The sequence below is a fragment of the Palaemon carinicauda genome, chromosome 1 (assembly GCF_036898095.1).
Source record: "Palaemon carinicauda isolate YSFRI2023 chromosome 1, ASM3689809v2, whole genome shotgun sequence".
Classification (NCBI taxonomy): domain Eukaryota; kingdom Metazoa; phylum Arthropoda; class Malacostraca; order Decapoda; family Palaemonidae; genus Palaemon; species Palaemon carinicauda.
Genome location: NC_090725.1, coordinates 276,036,628 through 276,057,783, shown reverse-complemented (window position 1 = coordinate 276,057,783; position 21,156 = coordinate 276,036,628). Strand labels below are relative to the sequence as shown.

The 21,156-nt window shown below is 42.5% G+C and overlaps 1 protein-coding gene across 1 annotated transcript in view; it reads left to right on the top strand.

Moving 5' to 3' along the window:
* The window catches only part of LOC137656705 (uncharacterized), a 110,316-nt gene that overhangs the window by 7,759 nt on the left and 81,401 nt on the right, over window positions 1–21,156 (top strand). Inside the window, exons 2-3 of the mRNA XM_068390930.1 lie at window positions 2,330–2,501; window positions 16,270–16,462. Of these exons, the coding sequence (XP_068247031.1) occupies window positions 2,330–2,501; window positions 16,270–16,462 (365 nt within the window). The remainder of the gene's footprint in view (window positions 1–2,329; window positions 2,502–16,269; window positions 16,463–21,156) is intronic.

The window sequence follows — 21,156 nt, the reverse complement described above, 5'->3', positions numbered from 1 at the left end:
GTGAATGAACCATCCAGTTTGATACATGGCTAAGCAAGAAGCATCCAAAGTTTTGTTCCCCCATCCAGACCCATGAACTACATTCTAAACCCCTTCCAGCACCCATGGGTTTACTTGGATGCTTACACTTTACCTCCATTCAGCCTGATTTGCCTGGTGATCAGCTGAACGATGACGTCAGGTCTCAGGAGGACCCAAATTGCTCCCAGATGGCCTTATGACAAGTGGTATGCCGAGCACTAAGAGTAGAGGAAACTACCCTTTGGACCACGCGTCTCAGTAAGCTGCACCATCGGAAATACTCTACTACTCTTAAGCATCAGCAAAGAGAGTAGGCTGAGGGTGGAGGGAGGTTACTTGGTTTTGTACCAAGGTTCGTGGCCTAAACTCAGGAGTCATTGAGTCGTAACCTTGGGTTCGAGACCTTCTCCATCTGCTCTCAATGTGAAATGTTGGGTGGTAATTGAGAGGAGAGTGTCAGCGTCTCATCCTTAGTGCTGGCAAAACCAAGGAAGAGGTGTTGAGGGTTACATCTCTTTCTGGCTTTGTGAGACAATTAGGGCATATGCTACAACTTATTAGGGGTTGGGGGTACCAACTCGAACTAAAGCTGATCAGCTCTGATATTGATTCCACTTAAGTGATGGAGTTTTGATGTGCCATATGATTGTCACAGTCCTTTTTAAGGGTGTATCCCCACAAGTTCATCAATACTTTAGTTTTTGGGCCTGTGATGGTGGATCTAGTAGTTGATGTAGTCAGCCAGCTCCCATATGGGACAGGAAGCATTTTGTCTGTAGTAAAGTGTTATTTGTAAGTGAGGAGGAATTGTTGAATGACTTGCTCTTCTGCTTCTTCATTCCTTCCCCTTTCTTAGATTTGAAGGATTTTTACCGTTACATGCTATATCTGATATTGATGCTGGTAAGCTACATTTCTGAGCACCACTCTTATTAGGCTGGATTTGTAAGTACTGTAGTTCTCCCCCATTCCTCCCTTTACGAGGGGGAGGGTAGTGGAATGAATACCCAATCTTGGGCATCATGCACCAGGTACTGTATTTCATTCCAGACTGCCTTTCCCCTTTGGGGAAGAAATTCCTTCATCAACCAATTACTGTACTGTCCAGGCCCTATTAACCTACTTATCCTTATGATAGTTAGATATGATATTGTTGGAGTCCTTTAAAGTTATACAGTATTTCCCACCTCAACTACCCCTGTTAGTATTGAGCCGAAGGTCAAAAGTGAAGGGTTTTTGACTGGAGAGTGGGGATGGCTACTCGCCTGTCCTCACTACCTGTCGTTGAGTACCTCGTTAATGATTTCAACAGTCTTTCCAGTTCGGCTGAACACATTCCTTATTTTAAAGGATAACAGTTTGTATAACTGGGAAAACTTCAAATGACAGAATTTGTTATTTTTCTTCAGATCTTCCCAAACTCATGCCATCCCCACATAGTACAGTTTTAGGTATGTAGTTAATTCTTTCATAAAGCTAATGCTGAGTACAATAATCAAGTAGTTTTATTCTGACTGGGACCAAACTGTTTAGAAAGGCAGTTGTGTCATTTCCTGCTCCTCCACGACATCATCCATGTACTGTACTCCCTGTCCAAGAGTGGACAAGGTAGGATCAAGCAATTGCTCTTGATGATTCAGTAAATAGACCAATCGGCCTCCAAAAACATATTTAGTGCATATAGTAGTACAACAATTTAAAAACATTGTTAGCAAGTGACTCACTACTGGTTTTCTTAGGGAAGCCAAGAGATTTGTTATTTACTAAATCTAAAAACCCTTACTCTCTCGGTGAGGAACTGATGAAATTACCTTACTAGTTGTGACATTCACTCAAAATAGTGGTCTATGGCAGTAAAATGACTCATCTACAAAAGCTAGGCATTTTTGCTAGCCTGAGAAAGTCTTCCCTTTATAATTAGAATAATTTACAGCCATGAAAGACTAAAAGAATCTGTTGGTTGAATTCTAATGCAAGATGAGTAGGCATAAACAACCTGAGGCTTGAGTTCAAAGACAAGAAGACTAGTACAGTATGTACTGGTTGGACTAGTCCACATGATTGACTTCGGAAGTGATATGTTCATGGGGTTTTATCATTTAAAGAATACAGTAGTTGGTTACATTAGTGTTGTATTTGTTTTTACAATACAGTACCTTGAGGTTTTTTTATATAATGTTGTAATTCTGAATGTTTTTATTTTTAAGAGTATAGCAATAAATAATTTCGTAGCTGTTGATATTAGTACCCTAGTGTAACTGTTTAGTAGTAAGCTTGTGATTTTATGTTATCTATTTCTGTTTTCCAGATGGATTTGTACCTGCCTGAAGATAGTGTATCACACTTACCAGACATTAAGCAAGTGAACATCAACCCCATTTTCCCAAATCGAACTGCTCTTCATCATCTGCATAATATGGCTCATTCTAGGGCTTTCTTTTTCTCTTACATCCTTCAGTCACGCTTTAAAAGACCTTCACGTAAGAATTGACTTTTAATATATTCGTTGGAATTTTTATATATTTTTGAAGCTTAGTGACCCAAGGGGTTCTTTTTAAACAAAGCTAAATTGGCAAAATACAGTTGCTTATCAGGTGAAATTTTCATGAAGCTTAAGTTATTGTAAACATAATGTAGAATAGCTCATAAGAGTTTGAAGCCTGGGCAGTGGGTCCATATATACCCAGGCCCAAGACAAAATTTCTTAGGAAATCATGTTTAAAGTTATGATAAAAATTTGTATATAAATAAAAAGATAAATAAATGTAAATAAGAAATTTTGTCAATGATAAAAGAAATTCTTTCATGGGTAATATTTTCAAAAGTGTATGAATAAGAAATTTGTGCATCCTGGACTAAAGTGTAGTGCATTTAAACTTTCTGATGGTTATCAACCTAACCTGCATATGAAGTGCTGACTTGAGGCTATCTAGTACTGTATCAAGTTATTGCATTTACTATGATGGTTTTTTTATGGGTTTATTAATTTCCCACTGATCTTTTCAGGAGCTAGCTTCTTTATTTATTGATACAGGAGTCCTTACCTATATCAAAGCTATCTATATTGATTCTTTCTTCCCCTCCTATAATATATTCTTTTGCCCTCAATTACCTAATCGATTAACTCCTAATAAACAACTCCATCAAGTTATACCCCATTCAACCTATTCCTCCAAGTTCATTCTTCTTACCATTTAGATTTTTCCTCCTACCATTCTAAGTACCTTGTCTTTGCCTGTGTTCCCTCTTGCCTAATTTCATGATATTTTGTTGTCAGATTTCCATTTAGAAAATTTGTAATTTTCATTATTTGCATTTGTTCCGACACATATACAAACCTTCGCTATTTATAATAGGGTATTACTTTTGGCGCAGCTGAAAGACGAGCCATGATAATTTTAGTGAGGGATAACTACCCTATCCGCTAGTTAGCGGGTGGGGGGTGGGGTAGACTGGCTACCCCGCTCACTCACACCTCTCGGCTGAGTGACCACTTTACTTTTTGGCTCAGTAGAGGACGGACATGCTGCCCGTCTCTCCCGCAAAGACTGGCCTTGATGTTTTCGTTTATTTTTATTTTTGGTTTTCTTGTGTGTTTTGATTTATCTTATATATATTTGAGTGTATATATGTATAAATGGAAATATACGTTGTTAGATACGTGTAACTTTAGTGCTGTTGACATCGTATCCAACTGCCTCCGCCGTAAGGTTGTTGTCTTTCAGCAGGTTCTCAACACTGCCGTGTGTTTGTTTCATTACAGAATTAAAGTTTATAACAGTTCAGCTCCCTTTCGAGGAATTATCTTACATGGAAGGTGTCATATTCCCCGAATAGTGTATTTTGTGCAACAGAGAATGAATTGTAATTGATAACACTTTCTTTTTTTTCACATGTAAGAGTGACGTAGTACACATGTGGTAGCTCGTGAGCTGCCCTCTTTACGAGGTAGCATTCACTGTCAACCTTCAACTTGATGTTCCTCCTCTGAGGGGAACTTCTCTCTCTCTCTCTCTCTCTCTCTCTCTCTCTCTCTCTCTCTCGTGTGTGTGTGTGTATGTGATTAGTTTACGCCTATGCTTTTTTCCCATAGAGCTGGGAGAAAGCTTTACTTAGGCTATGTCCTCTTGCGGGAGGACTTCTTTCTCGTTCGCGAGAGATTTTTACACCTACGCTTTTTTCCCATAGAGCTGGGAGGAAGCTTGCCTTAGGCAATATCCTCCTTCGGGAGGACATCTCTCGTTCGTGAGAGAGAGTTCTTTCGCCTACGCTTTTTTCCCATATAGCTGGGAGAAACCTTGTTTTAGGCGATGTCCTTCTTCGGGAGGACTTCACTCTCGTTCGTGAGAGAGAGATTATTAAGCCTACGCTTTTTTCCTATAGAGCTGGGAGAAAGCTTGTCTTAGGCGATCTCCTTCGGGAGAACTTCCCTCTCGTTCGCGAGAAATAACTTGGAGCTTGCTGATCCACCTGGGGCGGTGGCAGAGCTTTCTCCGAAGCAGGTTATCCCTTCGGGGGAACGAGTCTCTTGTCCTCGAGAGAAGACCGCCTCTCTGCATTGGTGGCCCCCCGTTACACTTATGGTTCTCCTTCAGGGGCGGAGCGAGAGCCTTCTCTTAAGCGACATTCTCCTTCGGGAGAACAAGCCTCTTGTGCGGAGGTGTTATCTTGATCCTTCGTCATATTGACCCTGCGGGGTCTCATGACAGTGGAGTCCTTCGGGACTCCGCTCGAAACCTTCGGGTTTCAGTTACGCTGAACCTTCGGGCTCTCGTAACGATGGTAACGTTGAGCTTTCGGGAACTTGTGCCATCAATCAAGCTGACGTTTCGGGGTCTCGTGACAGAGGAACCTCGGTTCCTCGTTACGCTGATCCTTTGGGGCTTGTAACATTAGTTATGCAGAACCCTTGGGCTCTCGTAACTTTAGTCACTCTGACACTTCGGTGTTTTGTGACAGGGAAACTTCGGTTTCTCGTTGCGCTGACCCTTCGGGGTCTCGTAGCATTAGTTACGCTGAACCCTTGGGCTCTCGTAACTTTAGTCACTCTAACACTGGTGTGTTGTGACAGGGAAACTGCGGTTTGTCGTTACGCTGACTCGGGGTCCCGTAACATCAGTTACGTTGAACCCTGGGGTTCTCGTAACTTTAGTCACTGACACTTCGGTGCTTTGTGACAGGGAAACTTCGGTTTCTCGTTACGCTGACCTTTGGGGTTTCGTAACGTTAGTTACGCATAACCCTTGGGCTCTCGTAACTTTAGTCACTCCGACACTTCGGTGTGTAGTAACACCTCGGTGTTTCGTGACAGAGAAACTCCGGTATCTCGTTGTGTTGCTCCTTCGAGTTCGCGCAACACAGTTAACGCTGAACTTTCGGGTTCTCGTGACCAGAGTCATTCTTATTATGACAGAGTTTTTAAACTCTTGTTGTGTTGATCGTTCGCGCTCACACAACACAAGCTATCGTGAACCTGCGGGTGAGCGTAGCAGTGAGTTCTCTCAACAACTTGAGAGCTCTCGCGCGCACGACCAAGTTGGCGCGCACGGCCAATTTGGCGCGCACAACCAAGTTGGCACGCATGGCCAATTTGGCGCGCACAACCAAGTTGGCGCTCACGACCGAATCGGCGTGCACGACCTTCAGGCCCGCAAACAAAATGGCGATCATGGTGCGCGAGTTTATCTTTTGGCACGCCATGCGCGCTAGCAACCTTATGAGCACCAGATGCGCGAATAACCTCATGTGCTCCATGAGCGCGGAAAAGGTGCGCGCAATCGGGAAGGGCATGCGCACGAGCTCCCTTCCGCTTACCAACAGTGCGGCACAAGAGCAGCGCACTCGATCGGATAGGAGCGTACGACCATATTGGCGTGCAAACACGATCGGATTGGAGTGCACGCAACCGGTTGAAGTGCGCGAACAACTCTTACGATCCTTCGGGGTCTCATAATGCAGTTCACGCTGAACCTTTCGGTTTTCGTGATCATAGCCATACTTATATGACAGAGTGTTCACGAGTGCAGAAGAGGTTTACTCTTATGACAGAGTTTTCGAACTCTCGTCCTGTGAATTGTTTGCGCGCCCATCGTCATCAAGAGTTTTACTCTGATGACAGAGGGATGCCTGCTGCCTAAGGGTTTATGAATCCCTACAGATGACTATGACACAGATCCTTTGGGTCCTGGTCACGTATCACAATTCCTGGAAATTCCATCAAGAATCAGCGACAGAGTTCCTGCGGGTTCTCAGCACAACTCAGCTAAGGTCATGTGGTCGATGTCGGAGCTGGATCATCTCGTCAAAGGTGTTTTTGGAGCCTTTGAGGTTTTTAGTTTTCTAGACTGGTCGCTAGAGACTCTGGCAAGAAAAACTGACCAGATGGAAGGAACTTGGGACCTTACCATTATTATGTCCTGTATGGACAAGGCCCTCAGAGATGGGGCGAATGAGTTGGCTGCGCTGTTCTCAGCTGGGATCCTAAAGAAGAGAGCCCTGCTTTGCTCTTTTGCTTCAAGGTCTGTTACCATTGCGCAGAAGTCTGAGCTTCTTTACGCCCCCTGTCTCAACATCTTTTTCCCGAGTCCCTGGTTAGAGACATTACGCTTTAGCTGGCCCAAAAAGCCACCCAAGACCTATTATCTCGTTCAGCTCGTAAGCCCTTGGCAACCACTCCTTCGAAACGAAAGGAAAAGAAATTCCAGCAGCCCTTTCGGGGCAGGACTACTTCTTCAAGACCAGATTTTAGAGGAAGAAGGCAAGAGTCAGGACCAAGATCTACCAGGGGTTTGTTCAGACCTCGCTCCAGAAAATAAAGTTCGTCTCCTCCAGACAGTAGGCGCAAGACTGTCAGGTTTTTGGCAGTCTTGGAAGAAGAGAGGGGCGGACACCTGGTCCCTCTCAGTCATCAAGGAAGGGTACAAGATCCCCTTTCTGAAGAAACCTCCTCTCGCAGATGCTCCTCTGGCCTTAGTAGCCCGGTACACAGATCCGGGGAAACAGAAGGCCCTATTAGACCTAGTCGACCAAATGCTAGACAAGGGAGCGATAGAACCGGTTCGGGATCTATCCTCCCCAGGCTTTTACAATCGCCTGTTTTTAGTGCCCAAGAACTCGGGCGGATGGAGACCCGTCCTGGATGTCAGTTCTCTCAACGTCTTTGTGGAGAAGACAAAGTTCTCCATGGAGACGACTCAGTCGGTGCTGGCATCAGTACGTCCAGGGGACTGGATGGTGTCCCTCGACTTGCAGGGTGCGTATTTCCATGTCCCCATCCATCCGACTTCAAGGAAGTACCTAAGATTTGTAATGCAGGGCAAGTGCTTCCAATTCAGAGCCCTTTGCTTCGGTCTCAGCACGGCTCCTCAAGTCTTCACCAGGATTATGGCGAATGTGTCAGGCTGGCTGCATCAAGAGGGAATAAGGATATCCTTCTATCTGGACGATTGGCTGATTCGTTCACGATCGAGAGAGAAATGTCTGGAGGATTTACGAAAGACTTTTATGATGGCTCAAGATCTAGGCCTGGTCATCAACAGGGAGAAGTCTCAGATCAAGCCGAATCAGACTATTCTCTATTTGGGGATAGTTCTGAATTCAGTTCTTTTTCGGGCTTCTCCCTCACAAGAAAGACAGACCAAGTGTCTCGAAAAAGTCAGAAGTTTCCTGGACAAGATGAGGTGCTCAGCGAAGGAGTGGATGAGTTTGCTGGGAACTCTATCCTCCCTCGAACAGTTTGTCTCTCTGGGGAGACTCCATCTAAGGCCTCTACAGCACTTTCTTTCGAAAACGTGGAACAGAAAGACGCAGGCAGACTCCTTTTCCTTCCCCATCCCAGCAGAAGTCAAGAATCTTCTGAAGTGGTGGCTGGATCCAGCCTTGTTAGGGGAAGGGATCTCCTTATACAAGAAGAACCCAGACCTAGTGTTGTTTTCAGACGCATCAGAGTCAGGTTGGGGGGCAACACTAGGAAGCAAGGAGGTCGCAAGCTATAGGGAAGGAAATCAGCTGGAATGGCACATCAACAACAAGGAGCTGATGGCCATTTTTCTGGGGCTAAAGGCCTTCAAAGACTCGGTGTCTGGGAAGATTGTGGAGGTCAACTCAGACAACACCACAGCTCTTGCTTACATCAGAAAGCAAGGGGGGACTCACTCTCTGTCTCTGTTCGAAACAGCAAGGGAGCTCCTTCTTTGGGCGAAGGAGAACAAGATAGGCCTGCTGACGAGGTTTGTTCAGGGACAGAGAAATGTGAGGGCGGACATGCTCAGCAAGAAAGGGCAGGTCCTTCCCACAGAATGGACCCTCAACCAACAGGTCTGTCAGAGTCTCTGGAGGCTGTGGGGGAGACCCCTCATCGATCTTTTCGCCTCCAACTTATCCAAGAGGATCCCCAACTATTGCTCCCTGGTTCCGGACAAGGAGGCAATAGCAGTGGACGCCTTTTTGATGGATTGGACGGGGATGGACACACATGCCTTTCCCCCGTTCAAGATCATCAATCTGGTAGTCAGGAAATTCGCTCTCCTCGATTCGGGACGAATGATCCTGATAGCTCCTTTCTGGCCGATGAGGGAATGGTTCACGGAGGTGGTGGACTTGTTGATGGACTTCCCAAGAAGCCTTCCTGCAAGTCCAAAGCTGCTCAGACAACCCCACTTCGAGAGGTATCATCAAAACCCCCTCGCTCTCAATCTGACTGCCTTCAGACTATCGAGAAGCTTGTCAGATCGAGAGGATTTTCAGCGCAAGCTGCGAAAGCTATCGCCAGAGCGAGGAGGGTCTCTTCACAGAGGGTCTACCAGTCCAAGTGGGAGACTTTTAGGGCTTAGTGTAGGAAGCGCAAGATTTCCTCATCCACTACCTCTGTGAGCCAGAATGCTGATTTCTTGTTGTACCTCAGGCAGGACGCTAAGCTGGCTTTGTCCACAATCAAGGGGTACAAAAGTATGCTCGCTTCAGTCTGTCGGCATAGAGGCGTGGACTTGTCTCACGATAAGGACTTACATGACCTCTTGGAGTCTTTTGAGACAACCAAGCAGGTCCAGTTAAAGCCCCCTTCTGGGAACCTTGATGTGGTTCTTAAATTTCTGTGCACCAAGAGATTTGAGTCCATCTCACAAGCTCCTCTTAGGGAGGTTACGAAGAAAACCCTCTTCCTTTTGGCCTTAGCAACAGCTAAAAGAGTCAGTGAAGTCCATGCAATTGAAAAGCAGGTAGGCTTCAATCTGAATGGGGCAGTTTGTGCCTTAAGAATAGACTTCCTCGCCAAGAACGAGAACCCTTCAAAGCCCTGGCCAAGGACCTTTGAGGTTCCTAACTTGACTAATCTAGTGGGTCAAGAGCAAGAGAGGCTCCTCTGTCCAGTACAAGCCCTCAAGGCCTACTTGTCTCGCACAAAAAATGTGAGAGGCTCTTCTAGCTCCTTGTGGTGTTCTGTGAAAGATCCTCAAAAGCCCCTTTCCAAGAACGCTTTGTCTTTTTTCCTGAGGGAAGTTATAAGAGAAGCGCATCTCTTGTGTGAGGAGGAACATTTCTGACTTTTAAAAGTGCAGGCTCACGAAGTGAGAGCTATTGCGACCTCGCTTGCTTACCGCAAGAACATGTCGGTCAGACAAATTATGAATGCGACATTCTGGAGGAGCAACTCTGTGTTTGCCTCTCATTACCTCAGAGAGGTGAGAGTGGATTATGAGAAATGCTATACCTTGGGCCCATACGTAGGTACGGCTTCTGTATTAGGCAAAGGAGTTACTACCTCCCCTCAACCTTAGTTTTGTATACTTGTGCGTGGGTTGGTGTTTCTAATGGTTGTCTGAGGACATCGACTTGTGTACAGTCACCTCAGTCTAGTTAGATAATTTTTGTCTATTTTGCAAAGATTAGGTGGTTGGTTTTGGTAAGGTTGCCGTTTTTTATATTGGGCAATAGGTAGTCCTGAAGTCTAGTCAGATTGTTGGTCTCACCCCGTTGACAGACTCGATTGAGTGTTTTCAGCACTGCAGGTCACATCCTGGCTGACACTCCTAAGGGAAAGTGACTCAAGAGGCAGGAACCTTTGAAGTCAGCTACCTTAGCAGGTAAGGAATCAAGGTGTTTTTTATCCTACAACTTTTTTGGTTGTTTCCCCAACGATGTTTACTGTCTATCACCCTCCTCCAAGTGTGTTAATCAGCTATGTATATATAACTGCCAGGTAAGTTCTATTCATAAAAATGGAGTTTTTATGATAAAACAAAGTTTTGTGAATACTTACCTGGCAGTTATATATACATTTGAAGGCCCACCCACCTCCCCCCAGGAGACAGGTCGGGCATAGATGAACTGAAGAACAGAAAACGGGAATGATTCCTCGTACCACCCTTTAACGGGTGTAACCACCCAACCACCACAAGGCGGTTGCCGCATTTAGAAAAATTCTGACGAAATAGAGATTATTAGCTATGTATATATAACTGCCAGGTAAGTATTCACAAAACTTTGTTTTATCATAAAAACTCCATTTTTTCCTAAATATACAAACCTTAGCTATTTAATCACTTGCCCGCCAGCCCTATCCCCCTTGAAGTCCTACCTTCAAGCAAAGTGAGCTCAAGCACAGGTGTGTGTGAGGGGGGAGGGTAACAAGCTACCCTCCCCTACCCTCCACTAACTAGCGGTGGGGTAGTAAACCCTCGTTATAATTCTAATGGCTCGTTATTTCAGCTACGCCGAAAGTAATACCCCTATTAAATAGTTAAGGTTTGTATAGTTAGGAAAAATACAAATTATCTATGAATTTGTGATGTTTCGCATTATCACTAGACCTTTTTTCAGTGTACCTTATTGAGAGCCTTTTGATTGCAATTATTAGTTTCCATATGCTTAAGTAGCCTTTCTTTTGTTCATTATATCCTGTAGCCTCTTAGATCTACTGTTTCTCTCTGGCCATTTTTTCAAGAGGACTCAAAATTTCTGCTAGGAGGCCACCAGGTCCTTTAGTTTTAAGTTTTTACTTTAAACTTGCAGTGCCATATCAGCTTTACTGTTAAGTAATGCAAAATCTATAGAATGGTCTCAATTCTGATGGTCTGTCAACTGAAATTCAAAACTGTGACTGATTTAACCGATTTAACTTGTTAATTACTCTTAACCAAGTTTCCTTTTCAGTACAGTACTGTATCATTCTTTTGTATGGTTCATTATCTTTCTGCATAGGAGATTCATGTCCAGGTTTAATTATTCTTTTCAAAAGGTTTTCTGATATACTAATGTACTTTCTTGTATTAGAGAAAAAGTCCTTATCAAACTGCTTGTAACAAAACTTTATTTGAATCTTTATTTGTCTCCACACAGTGCACAAGCCCTCTTCCCTTACTCAGGAGAATGATATCACAAGCTGGAATACAGCTGTTGAAAGAGTTAACAATGTGTAAACAACTGGTTGGCAGTTTCCGGCCCAGCCCAGTAGCTTACTCACAGACAACTCACTTTGATTCTAGACCTTGGGTCGGCGTCAATGACCTTTGATGGCAGGATGCCAGAAAACCTAAAATCAATCAATCAATTAATCTAGACATTAGGGAGAATGAACATTCTCTGCAGCTTTCTCAATTACCAGGAAATGTATCCTCATGAGCGTTGCCTCTCCCGCAGAGGACACTCCTGCAGTGTGGGGTTGCCCTGTGCTGAGTGTCAGGAGTGGTTGCCCTCTGAATGGGTTTGGTATGGCAGGTGGAGGAAGAAATCTAAGAGCAATTCTTTCTCCTCATGATCCTCCTCGAGGTTGAGATTGAAGAAGGCTCGGCTTGCCTCTTCTTCCTGCAGTATTCTCCCTACTGTCTCTCTTTCTTTGGCTTCCTTTGGGGGAAGATTGGAGAAGCGGTGGCCCTTTTAACATCTGGGCAAGCCCTTGGGCCAGGGGTCCCTCCATTTTCCTTAAGAGAAGCAGAGGCTACTCCTCTTCAGGGGAGACTACCTTTTCAGATGATGACGCTGTATGGTTGCTGTGGCCCTCCATGAGGTTTGCTGGCTCCCTTTCGTAGACCATCTCAGCTGGACACTAGTAGCATCTCCAGCTCTTCTTTCGGAGGATGTTGGCCCTTTTGTGTTTGTGCCTGCTCCAGCAGATGCCTCTTTATCACCTTCAGAGGGCCCGGAAGGGTAGTTTCTCCCAGGATATCATCCCATCTGCAACGACCTTAATCTTCTCACTGAAAGTCTAAGGATTGAAGACACAGGAAGCGGCGTGATCCTCGCTATCTCCAAAGGTTTCCCCTTCAGGGTCTAGTACGCTCATAGGGATGCTAGCCAACGTTAGATCCTTCCTCGTCTGAGGAGGATTGTAGACTTGCCTCCCGTAGGTGGTCTGCCCAATCTGGATTTCTTAGAGACAGGTCTCCACCACATGTCTCCACCTCACACCCTTTGCCAAGGAACTTCACCAGTGAAAGATCACCTTTCTACTCCGACTCCCTTCTGGCCTCTACCTTGATCGTGACTCCTCCCATAGAGCCTCAACCTCTGATCGTGCCTCCTCTCATAGAACCTCAACCTACCAGTGTGCTTCCTCTCAATGAGCCTCCCCCAACAAGCCTCAACTAGATGCACCTCTGCCCAATGAGCCTCAACAAAACTCTCCTCGCCCAAACACATCACATCTATGTTTGCCTCACCTGGACTTACCTCGCCCAGCTGCACCTTACCTTTTATTCACTTCAACTAAATGTACCCCTTCTATGAGCTCACATCAACTAGATACAAATCTCATATGCACTATTCCTCAAGGCCACGACGGCACAGGTTGACGAAAAACCTGTGCCTGCTTAACACGTCACATGACAGACCCTACTCCTCTAGTCGTCTTTCTACCTTTGCTGTGGAGTTGCGATGTAGGGAGTCGATAGACTACAAGACTAAGCCTAAGAGGTCTTCCAATCCTCTCCTAGATTCCAGGCTTGTAAGAGTGCCTAAAGACTAACCCTACTTGGAAAATGAGTAGGACTACAACAGCTCCTCTCCCACCTCGGCCTTCGCTTAGAGAGGAAGATCAGGATTTGGGTGAACTTTGATCCCCTCGTAGCTGGCCTGGTACGGTTTTCGAGTGACAAATTATTTTGGACCAGATTCAGAGGATTTTGATGGGATTTTTCCGAATCCAGCAGCCCCAAAGTCCCCCCAGGATGCAGAATTAGGTCAGTCTGACTCCACCTTTTTCCAGGTTCTCCAGTGTATCTGGAAGGTTAACGGCCTGGAGGATGCACCTTCTCCCCTCCAAGGGTAGACAGCCAGCCAGTGACTGTCTTTGTCAGGCTCCCAGTAGCTCTATACCTCTTTTGGAACTTCTGTGATTTATCCTGGCCCAAGAAGTGCTAGACGAGGTGGACTTGCAGGTTTCTGTGAGGAAGGACTCATTGAAGGCAAGAGTTTTCCAGTCTCATTCCTCCAGCATCCGTCCAGCAGAGGAAGGGCTATCGTACAAGAGTCCTTCCTTTTCCTTCTCCGCTAGACCCTGCAGTGGTGAAGTTGAGAGCGAGTGGTCAGCAGATCGACTGGCCTTGTCCTCAACATCCTTCTTGGTGACAGAAGCCTCTTCTATGGAGGCTATCCTCCTAGCATCATCTTGGTTGGACCACTGGTCAGGAGTAGTTGGCTATTTAGCCAACAGTGAAAATCTTGCGCATCCTGACAGGCAGTGAGCCATTAAAGATGTGGTGCTTGCGGGCACAATGGCCATTGAGTTTCTGATGCATTGGGCAGCGAACCAGTGAACCAGTTGGGTTCTCAGATGCTAAGACGCCATAGCCCCGGGATTCATAGTTCAAGTCACGGGCAACCTCGATCTAAGTTATGGCCCCAAGTAGAATGGTAACTGAACCTTCTACATCTGCTAATTGAGACTCCAAGGGTATTGCCACTTTTGCATCTCTTGTGCGTTACACATGCCAGGATCTTCCACCAAGCAGTGCGATCCCTTCAGCTTCACATACTGAGGTTATCCAGCATCTCTCAAAGAAAGCCTTCGTGCGAAGTTGTGCAAGAGATGTCCGGATACCGACTGCATTCCTCCACCTACGTATGTCAGGCTAAGTGGGTCATCTTCCGTGGTTGGTGTCGTAGGAGGGGGGTCTCTTCTCAAAGCCTCTATTCTGCTCTTAAATAACTCTACTTTATCTCAACAAGGAGAAACTGCTCTGTTTCAGCATTAAAAGGCTATCGCTTAGCTTTAATCCAAGTATTTTGGCTAAAGGAGTAGACCTTTCTATTTAGGTAAAAATCTTGATGCTTATATGAAGTTTTGAACAGACCTGTCCTCCAGTCAAAGTAAGACATCTCCCATGGAATGTAGTGAAATTTTTTGCCTACTTGTGAACTGTTGGAATGAGCCTCAAATAAGAAACCTTATTCTAAAAATTACTTTCTTGCTCGCTTCGGTTTTGGCAAGACATGTTGGTGAGCTCCATAATGTTTCTTTTGACATCGCCCATTCAAGGGGTTGCAGGCAGGTCTTATTCACTTTCGTCCCTGAGTTTGTTGCTAAAACACAAAACCTATCAGTTCTGGTTGCTAGGTTTTTATCTTTTCAGGTTAATAGCCTTTGAGAGAAACCGATATTCCTGATTTGTTGCTTTTGTGTCCTGTGAGAGCTCTTCGGGGCTATCTCAAGCAAACTTGAATGACCAGACCAAACCTGCAGCACCTATTCTTTGATATGGGTTGGGTAAAGAAAGTTACAAAGAACACTATTTCTTCTTGGTCATGGGAGGTCATTGACCGTACCCTTTCACTCCTCTTTACTCAAAAGAATAGCTCCAACCAGAGCAATTATCAAAAGTGTTTATGCTTCACTTTCACTTAAAAATATTTTTTCTGTAGCACAGGTTCTTCAGGTTTCTTCAGGCAGAGGTATGGAAACATCAGACTACGTTTACTGCCCAATAACAGCGGGATATGACTCGCAGGTACCTAGACACGTTCACTCTAGGGCTTGTTGTAGCAGCACAGCAAGTGGTATAGCTACTTTGGCTCTGAATCTAGGAGTGGGTTTGGGATGAAAGTAAGAGAGTGACTGGCCTCTCCTTTTTCCTTTCAATCTTCCCCTCTCTTGGGGTACAGCATCAAGAGCCAAGCCAGCTGGAAATGAAGGTAAGACCCACTCAGCGTGTATATTAGTCTTTGTACCACGTTCCTTTACGAGGGCAAGGGTGATGTAGACTGGAAAACACATGTATTATAATTGCTTCGTTTGCAAGGACGTACACAAATCATTAAGTATTTAGCTACGTCTTATGACTCAGAGAGATTCAGCTCGAGGATAACCCTTAATGCCAGAGCCATGTAGCTTTGTGAGTTTGCTGAATGTCTGGTCTACTAGGTGCCAAGACCCTTATATCTTCAGCATTTTTTAATGCAAGAGGTTTGAGTGTTTGGGATAAGTTTTCAGCAAGTAGAACATGGAACGTGGATTTCCTTTCATCTAAGGACGAGTCTCCTATTTAAGGAACCGGTTTGTATATTGGGTGGGAACAAATCTGAAGGTAATTTATATTTTTCCCTAGCTATACAAATCTGAGTCCCTTTCTTTTATTTGCCCACCAGCACCAACACCCGAGTAAGTCCTGGCTACAGTCAAAGTGAGTTGTTTGAGCAAGCAGGGAGGCAGGCAGCTCCAAGCTACTGGGCTGGCAACTACCGAACAGTTGTTTAAACTACCATATTCCAGCCTGCGCTATTATCATTCTCCTATGTAAGGGACTCGGGAGATTTGTATAGTTATAGGGAAAAATACAAATTATCTTGCTGGATGTTGTTATATATATTTTTCATATAGAAATGATTTCTTGCTAGTTATTTTGCATTACTTTACTTGAATGGACTTCTGAGGCATAATTTATTTACGTGGGTGACTCACTTGGTTTTTTATGTATTTTTTAAGACAAGTCAAGCATGATCTTGAAAATTAGTTTCATTGATATTGGAACCAGTTCAAATTAGAGATCTGTTTAGTGATTAATCTATGTTGTTGCTAATTTTGTTGTTGTTAATGGTTAAATATCAAGGAGGCAGTGTTTATATTCTGAGCTTATATATGTGTTTTTTTTTCTCGATTTTGCTAAAGTAGTATTGTTTTATATGACCAAGGTCTGGTTCTTTTCCTTGTCTCAGAAGACTTTCCAATAGAATCCTTATCCAGTTACTCATATTAATACAAAGAATGTGTATTTTTTTGTTTTACTTTTTATTGATTTTATTGTTCAATGTAAATTTCAGTTAATGCAACAGAGAGTGCATCCGAGTATGATCCAGGATTTATGTACTATTTTCTTGGAACTGTAGCAGACGTAGCAGCCAATCCAAAGATAAATTCTAGTGGGATCTACTTTCAACCCAACATGGCATATTCATCATCATACAAAGGGTTCTTTAACAAGACAATGCCTCTGTTTGCTCCTCGAGCATTTAGGTAAGCCAGTACTGTAGTTTTCAAAATGTTTAATTGTGCTATTATCATTGAAGGTAATGGTAATCGGCTTTATTGAGTATTAGCTGAAATATAAAGCAACAAGCTACGTATGTAAATTACATATCTTTTGAAAGGAAGTTAACCATATTTTTTTATGGAGTGCAAAAAAACCTCTTTTATGGCAAATATTTTTTGTGGTAAAGTTAAGAGATATTTTTATGGGAGCTTAAAATCAACATTTAAAAATTTGATTATTTCTATAAACATTCCCTGGCATTCATATTGCTTCCTGCTTAGAGCTGGTTTAATGTCGACCTCTACCCTAATATCTAAAAATTTCTCATTTTCTTTTACTGTAATAGCATTCATTGCCCCTTGAGTGGTGTATTAGGATTATATGGTAGTATATGCCTATCAACCAGTTGCATTTTCAGTCCTCTCATCTTTTCTGGTTTTAACAGGTGTGTAGTTCTACCTGCAAATTAGCAGTTGAATGGCATCTGTACCAAACATTTTTAATAATGGTAGGATGACCCTCATCCTTTTAATCCAGGGGTGTCTTTTGAAGTAAAGAAACTGGCTGTATCTTTTCTCGTTTATGCCTCCGTTTTATCTTGATCTGTTAGGCAGGTGGGTATTGTAGGATTCAGTATACATCTTAATTACTAGGAAATCATGGCTGTACTCAAGATCCTTCAGACTCAGAAGTCTATAGTAATAGGTAAGTGCATGGCATTTTTTTCAGACAACAATACATCACAGGCTTACATTCAGAAGGGGAGGATCATGTTGAAATCCTTGTTCTGGGTTATGGAAGTGCTCTTATCTTGGACAGATCTGAGGAGAAAAATTCTTCTACCTCAGTTTATTCCAAGGAAGCTGAACATATCTGCACATCGGCTGAGCAGGAAACAAGAGCTTACGTACATCCAAACGATTGGTTTGTATCCTTTAGTGTGTCAAGAGGTTTGGGTAGTGATAAGCAAATTCAGGTTATCTTTAAACAGTAGGATGACAATGGTGGTCCACTTTTAGACTCTTAAGAGAGTTGTTTACAGATGGATGACCTCTGTTGCTGGAGTACCCGAAGAGATTGGCTTACATGACCAATTTCGAGGCTAGTTCACCCAAATTCCCACGATATATTTAACCTCATGGAGAATATCCACAGTATACTCAGAGAAAAAGATCTTTTTATATCTTCAAGATTGCCTATATTGGGTTTCAAAGATTTTATACCAAAATTTTTTATAAATGTCATTGGAGTGTAATCTGATTTTTGTAGACAAAGGAATGTTTCAGTAACAAGATCTAGTATATATAGCGTTAGTTGCATGTCTTGTTTTGAAAGTAAATTGTAAATTTCTACTATTAAGGGTGATAGAACCATACTTAATACTATCCTTAGGCATCATTGATTAGATTTCTCCACTTCTCGTGTTATTACGGATATACAGTGAACCCTCGCTACTTCGCGGTTCGACCATCGCGGATTCACCACTTCGCGGATTTTTTTCATAACCCATGTATATACATATATCGCGGATTTTCCAGAAATATCGAAAATACCGCGATGTGACCGATGGTGCGAGATTGGAGAAAGTAAGGAAAATTGAATCGTGATTGATTTTCAATATAAATGAAACTTTGAGGAGCAACAAAGATATCATTTGTTAGAGAGCTAGAGAGAGGTAAGGAATGGGAGGTAGTGAAAAGTAGCCCACAGAGAGAGAGAGAGAGAGAGAGAGAGAGAGAGAGAGAGAGAGAGAGAGAGAGAGAGAGAGAGAGAGAGAGAGAGAGAGAGAGAGAGAGGGGGGGTTTAAATGTAATAAACAAAAAAATTTGATAGGTTATAACACATTGGTGCTTATGTAATATCAACTGTATACTGTAGACGGTTTGAATAAGTTAAGAAATGGTATAAATGATACTTTGTTAGTGTATTCGTACACACTCAAGAGCGGCAGCTAGATGACAGCTGATCTAATCACAGCCAAAAGTAAAAAAAAAAGAAGTCAACAATACTCGATTTTCAAAACAAACCCGAAATTTAAAAACAAAAGTACACGCTTTCTTAATGTGCAATTAACTATTTAAAGAGTGGCAATTTTCTAGAATAAAATTATATTTCCCAAAAAATAGTGGTTTGCTGATGAAATCGGATGCCGTATTTTTAGCTATGATTGAAATGGATGTAGACTCGGCCTAATTATTTCGTTTCGTATTTAATTGACACTAAGAAAACTAATTTTAGTTTCTTCATCTAAATGTAAGTATTGTATAACACGAAGAGAGAGGGAGGGAGGGAGGGAGGGAGGGAGGGAGGGAGGGAGGGAGGGAGGGAGGGAGGGAGGGAGGGAGAGAGAGAGAGAGAGAGAGAGAGAGAGAGAGAGAGAGAGAGAGAGAGAGAGAATATCAGCTGTTGTACTCAAATGGCGTGTTTTTGTTTCGTGAGAATTTTATCGCCACGACTTTAACAACAACATACTGTACTGAACTTTACAGTATTATACAGACTACTGTAATATGATAAAGTAAAATATTTGTAATCTATTTTATATGAAATGGGGCTATTTTTTGTTTGTTTAAAATTTACATTTACGTATGTAAAACAACTCGCTCTCTCTCTCTCTCTCTCTCTCTCTCTCTCTCTCTCTCTCTCTCTCTCTCTCTCTCTCTCTCTCGTAGATTGTTTTCCTGCTTTGCTACGTATGTATGATTTTATATAGATACGGTAAATAATATTTGTAATAACATATTTTATTAAAGCTTTTACTGTAATATCATTATTTATCACTTTCATCATGCGCGTTAAATTCCTTAGTTTGTTTACTGAGCGTACTTTATGACGCCGTCGTTTCAGGCGGCGTCATAAAGAAAAAAATTTCATGTCCTAAGAAAAATTAAGTAAAACATTAGTAATAACCAAATCAACATACTTTACTGAATAATCAATATAATCGATGCAGAAACTAACCTATACACAGATGTGTAAATGCGTTTGTTTCTTCATTATAATCAGAGATAAACGTAAACAAAACATTGGTTGCCATTTTTTATCGTGCTTTTTGGCGTGTTTAGGAAACGCATGATATAAAGTCGACCTTAATATTTGTGCCTGTTTTAGTTTAGGGTACAGTAGTACATGCATTAAGTGTTCTGTACATTAAAGGGTAGTTTTTTTAACAGTACTACGTACAAGGGAAGGTTTTAAAAGTCTGAATATACATGTTAAATAAATAGGTAAATATGGTGTCACTACTTCGCGGATTTTCACCTATCGCGGCCGGGTCTGGAACCTATCTACCGCGATAAACGAGGGTTCACTGTATTCATTTCCTTTGCAATTGAGAAACCTCTGGTTGCTTAGGAGGTCTGTTGAAATTTAGATGCAGTGTTATACTATTTAAAGAATTGTCTTTTTTTAATCTTTTGTGAAGATCTCTCTTTTAAAGATTAAATCTAAGACTACTTCTCATGGCTTTGGCCCATGTTGAATATATTAGTAGCTAAGGTCTTTCCAATATTGTGGAATTTGATGTTGAGAAAATTATTTTCTCTTTTTTACCTATCTCCAGGGCTAAAAATTGTTATAAGAATAGGTCTCTCAAATTTTCAATAATATTGAAGAAAAGGTTTGTTAGTACTTCAGAAATTAGTTTTTTTTGTCCCACATGAGTGGTTAACCCTTTCACTACAAAGCAGTAGCTGCATGTGAGATTTGTCTTCATCAGATATACATGAACACTATATTTCCATGTTTCTTTGTTTTACTCTGATTACAAAATACATTTTTGAAAATTTTGCTTTATTTTCTATTTTACTTCAATCTAAACAGCTAAGTTCTTTCTATTAATTGTGAAGAGAATAGAATGATTTCTCAGAAAATTGTTTTGTTGATTTATTTTGTTAAAGCACAGAGATTTCACGAAAAAAAAACTATTTATTCATTGTGAAGTTATGACAGTATGTGATTGCATAATTATTCTTTGGTTGGTAGGTGCTGAAAGATATAAATCAAGGTGATATACATTTCTATGCACAGGATGATGTTAATCCATCCATCCATAACTACAGCTACAATGGCATGTACATGCTCCTATCATGCTAGCATGGCTAATGATGTATATGCCACCCTTCACTGGGTACTGCATGAGACCAGGAGACTGTTGCGACGTACCCCATAAATAACACTTTTCCTCTAATTTCCATAATCAGTAATTTCCACTTTTCTTTAATAATTTTGTTATCCGTTTCTGATGTTAAGGGTTATTAATCATTCTTTATCATTACAAAACCTTTAAAAATAAGTACTGTATACAGCCTCCTGGCTAGTACAGTGGTAACGTGTTTGCCTAGCATTCGCATGGCAGCAGATTGATCCCTGCCCAGGCCCTTGAGATTAAGCTGTTTACTAGGGAGGCCACTGCTGTGTTTGGGAACCACAGTGTGGGGTGGTGCTTGCCCGGCTGACGTTCGGTGAGCATCGATTCTGATGAAACTGGAACTGAAACCAGATACCTTTCACCTTTATGTGTAAACATCTTTGTGTGGAATGGATCGAGTGAATTTGCTCTATTTCTCATGGGAAAAATTATTCTATGATCTGGGCATTTTAGGTTTCAGTTAAAGGGAATTTCAGTTAATTGTATGATTATAGTCTACAACACATTTTCTATCTCTTTCCTTCATTA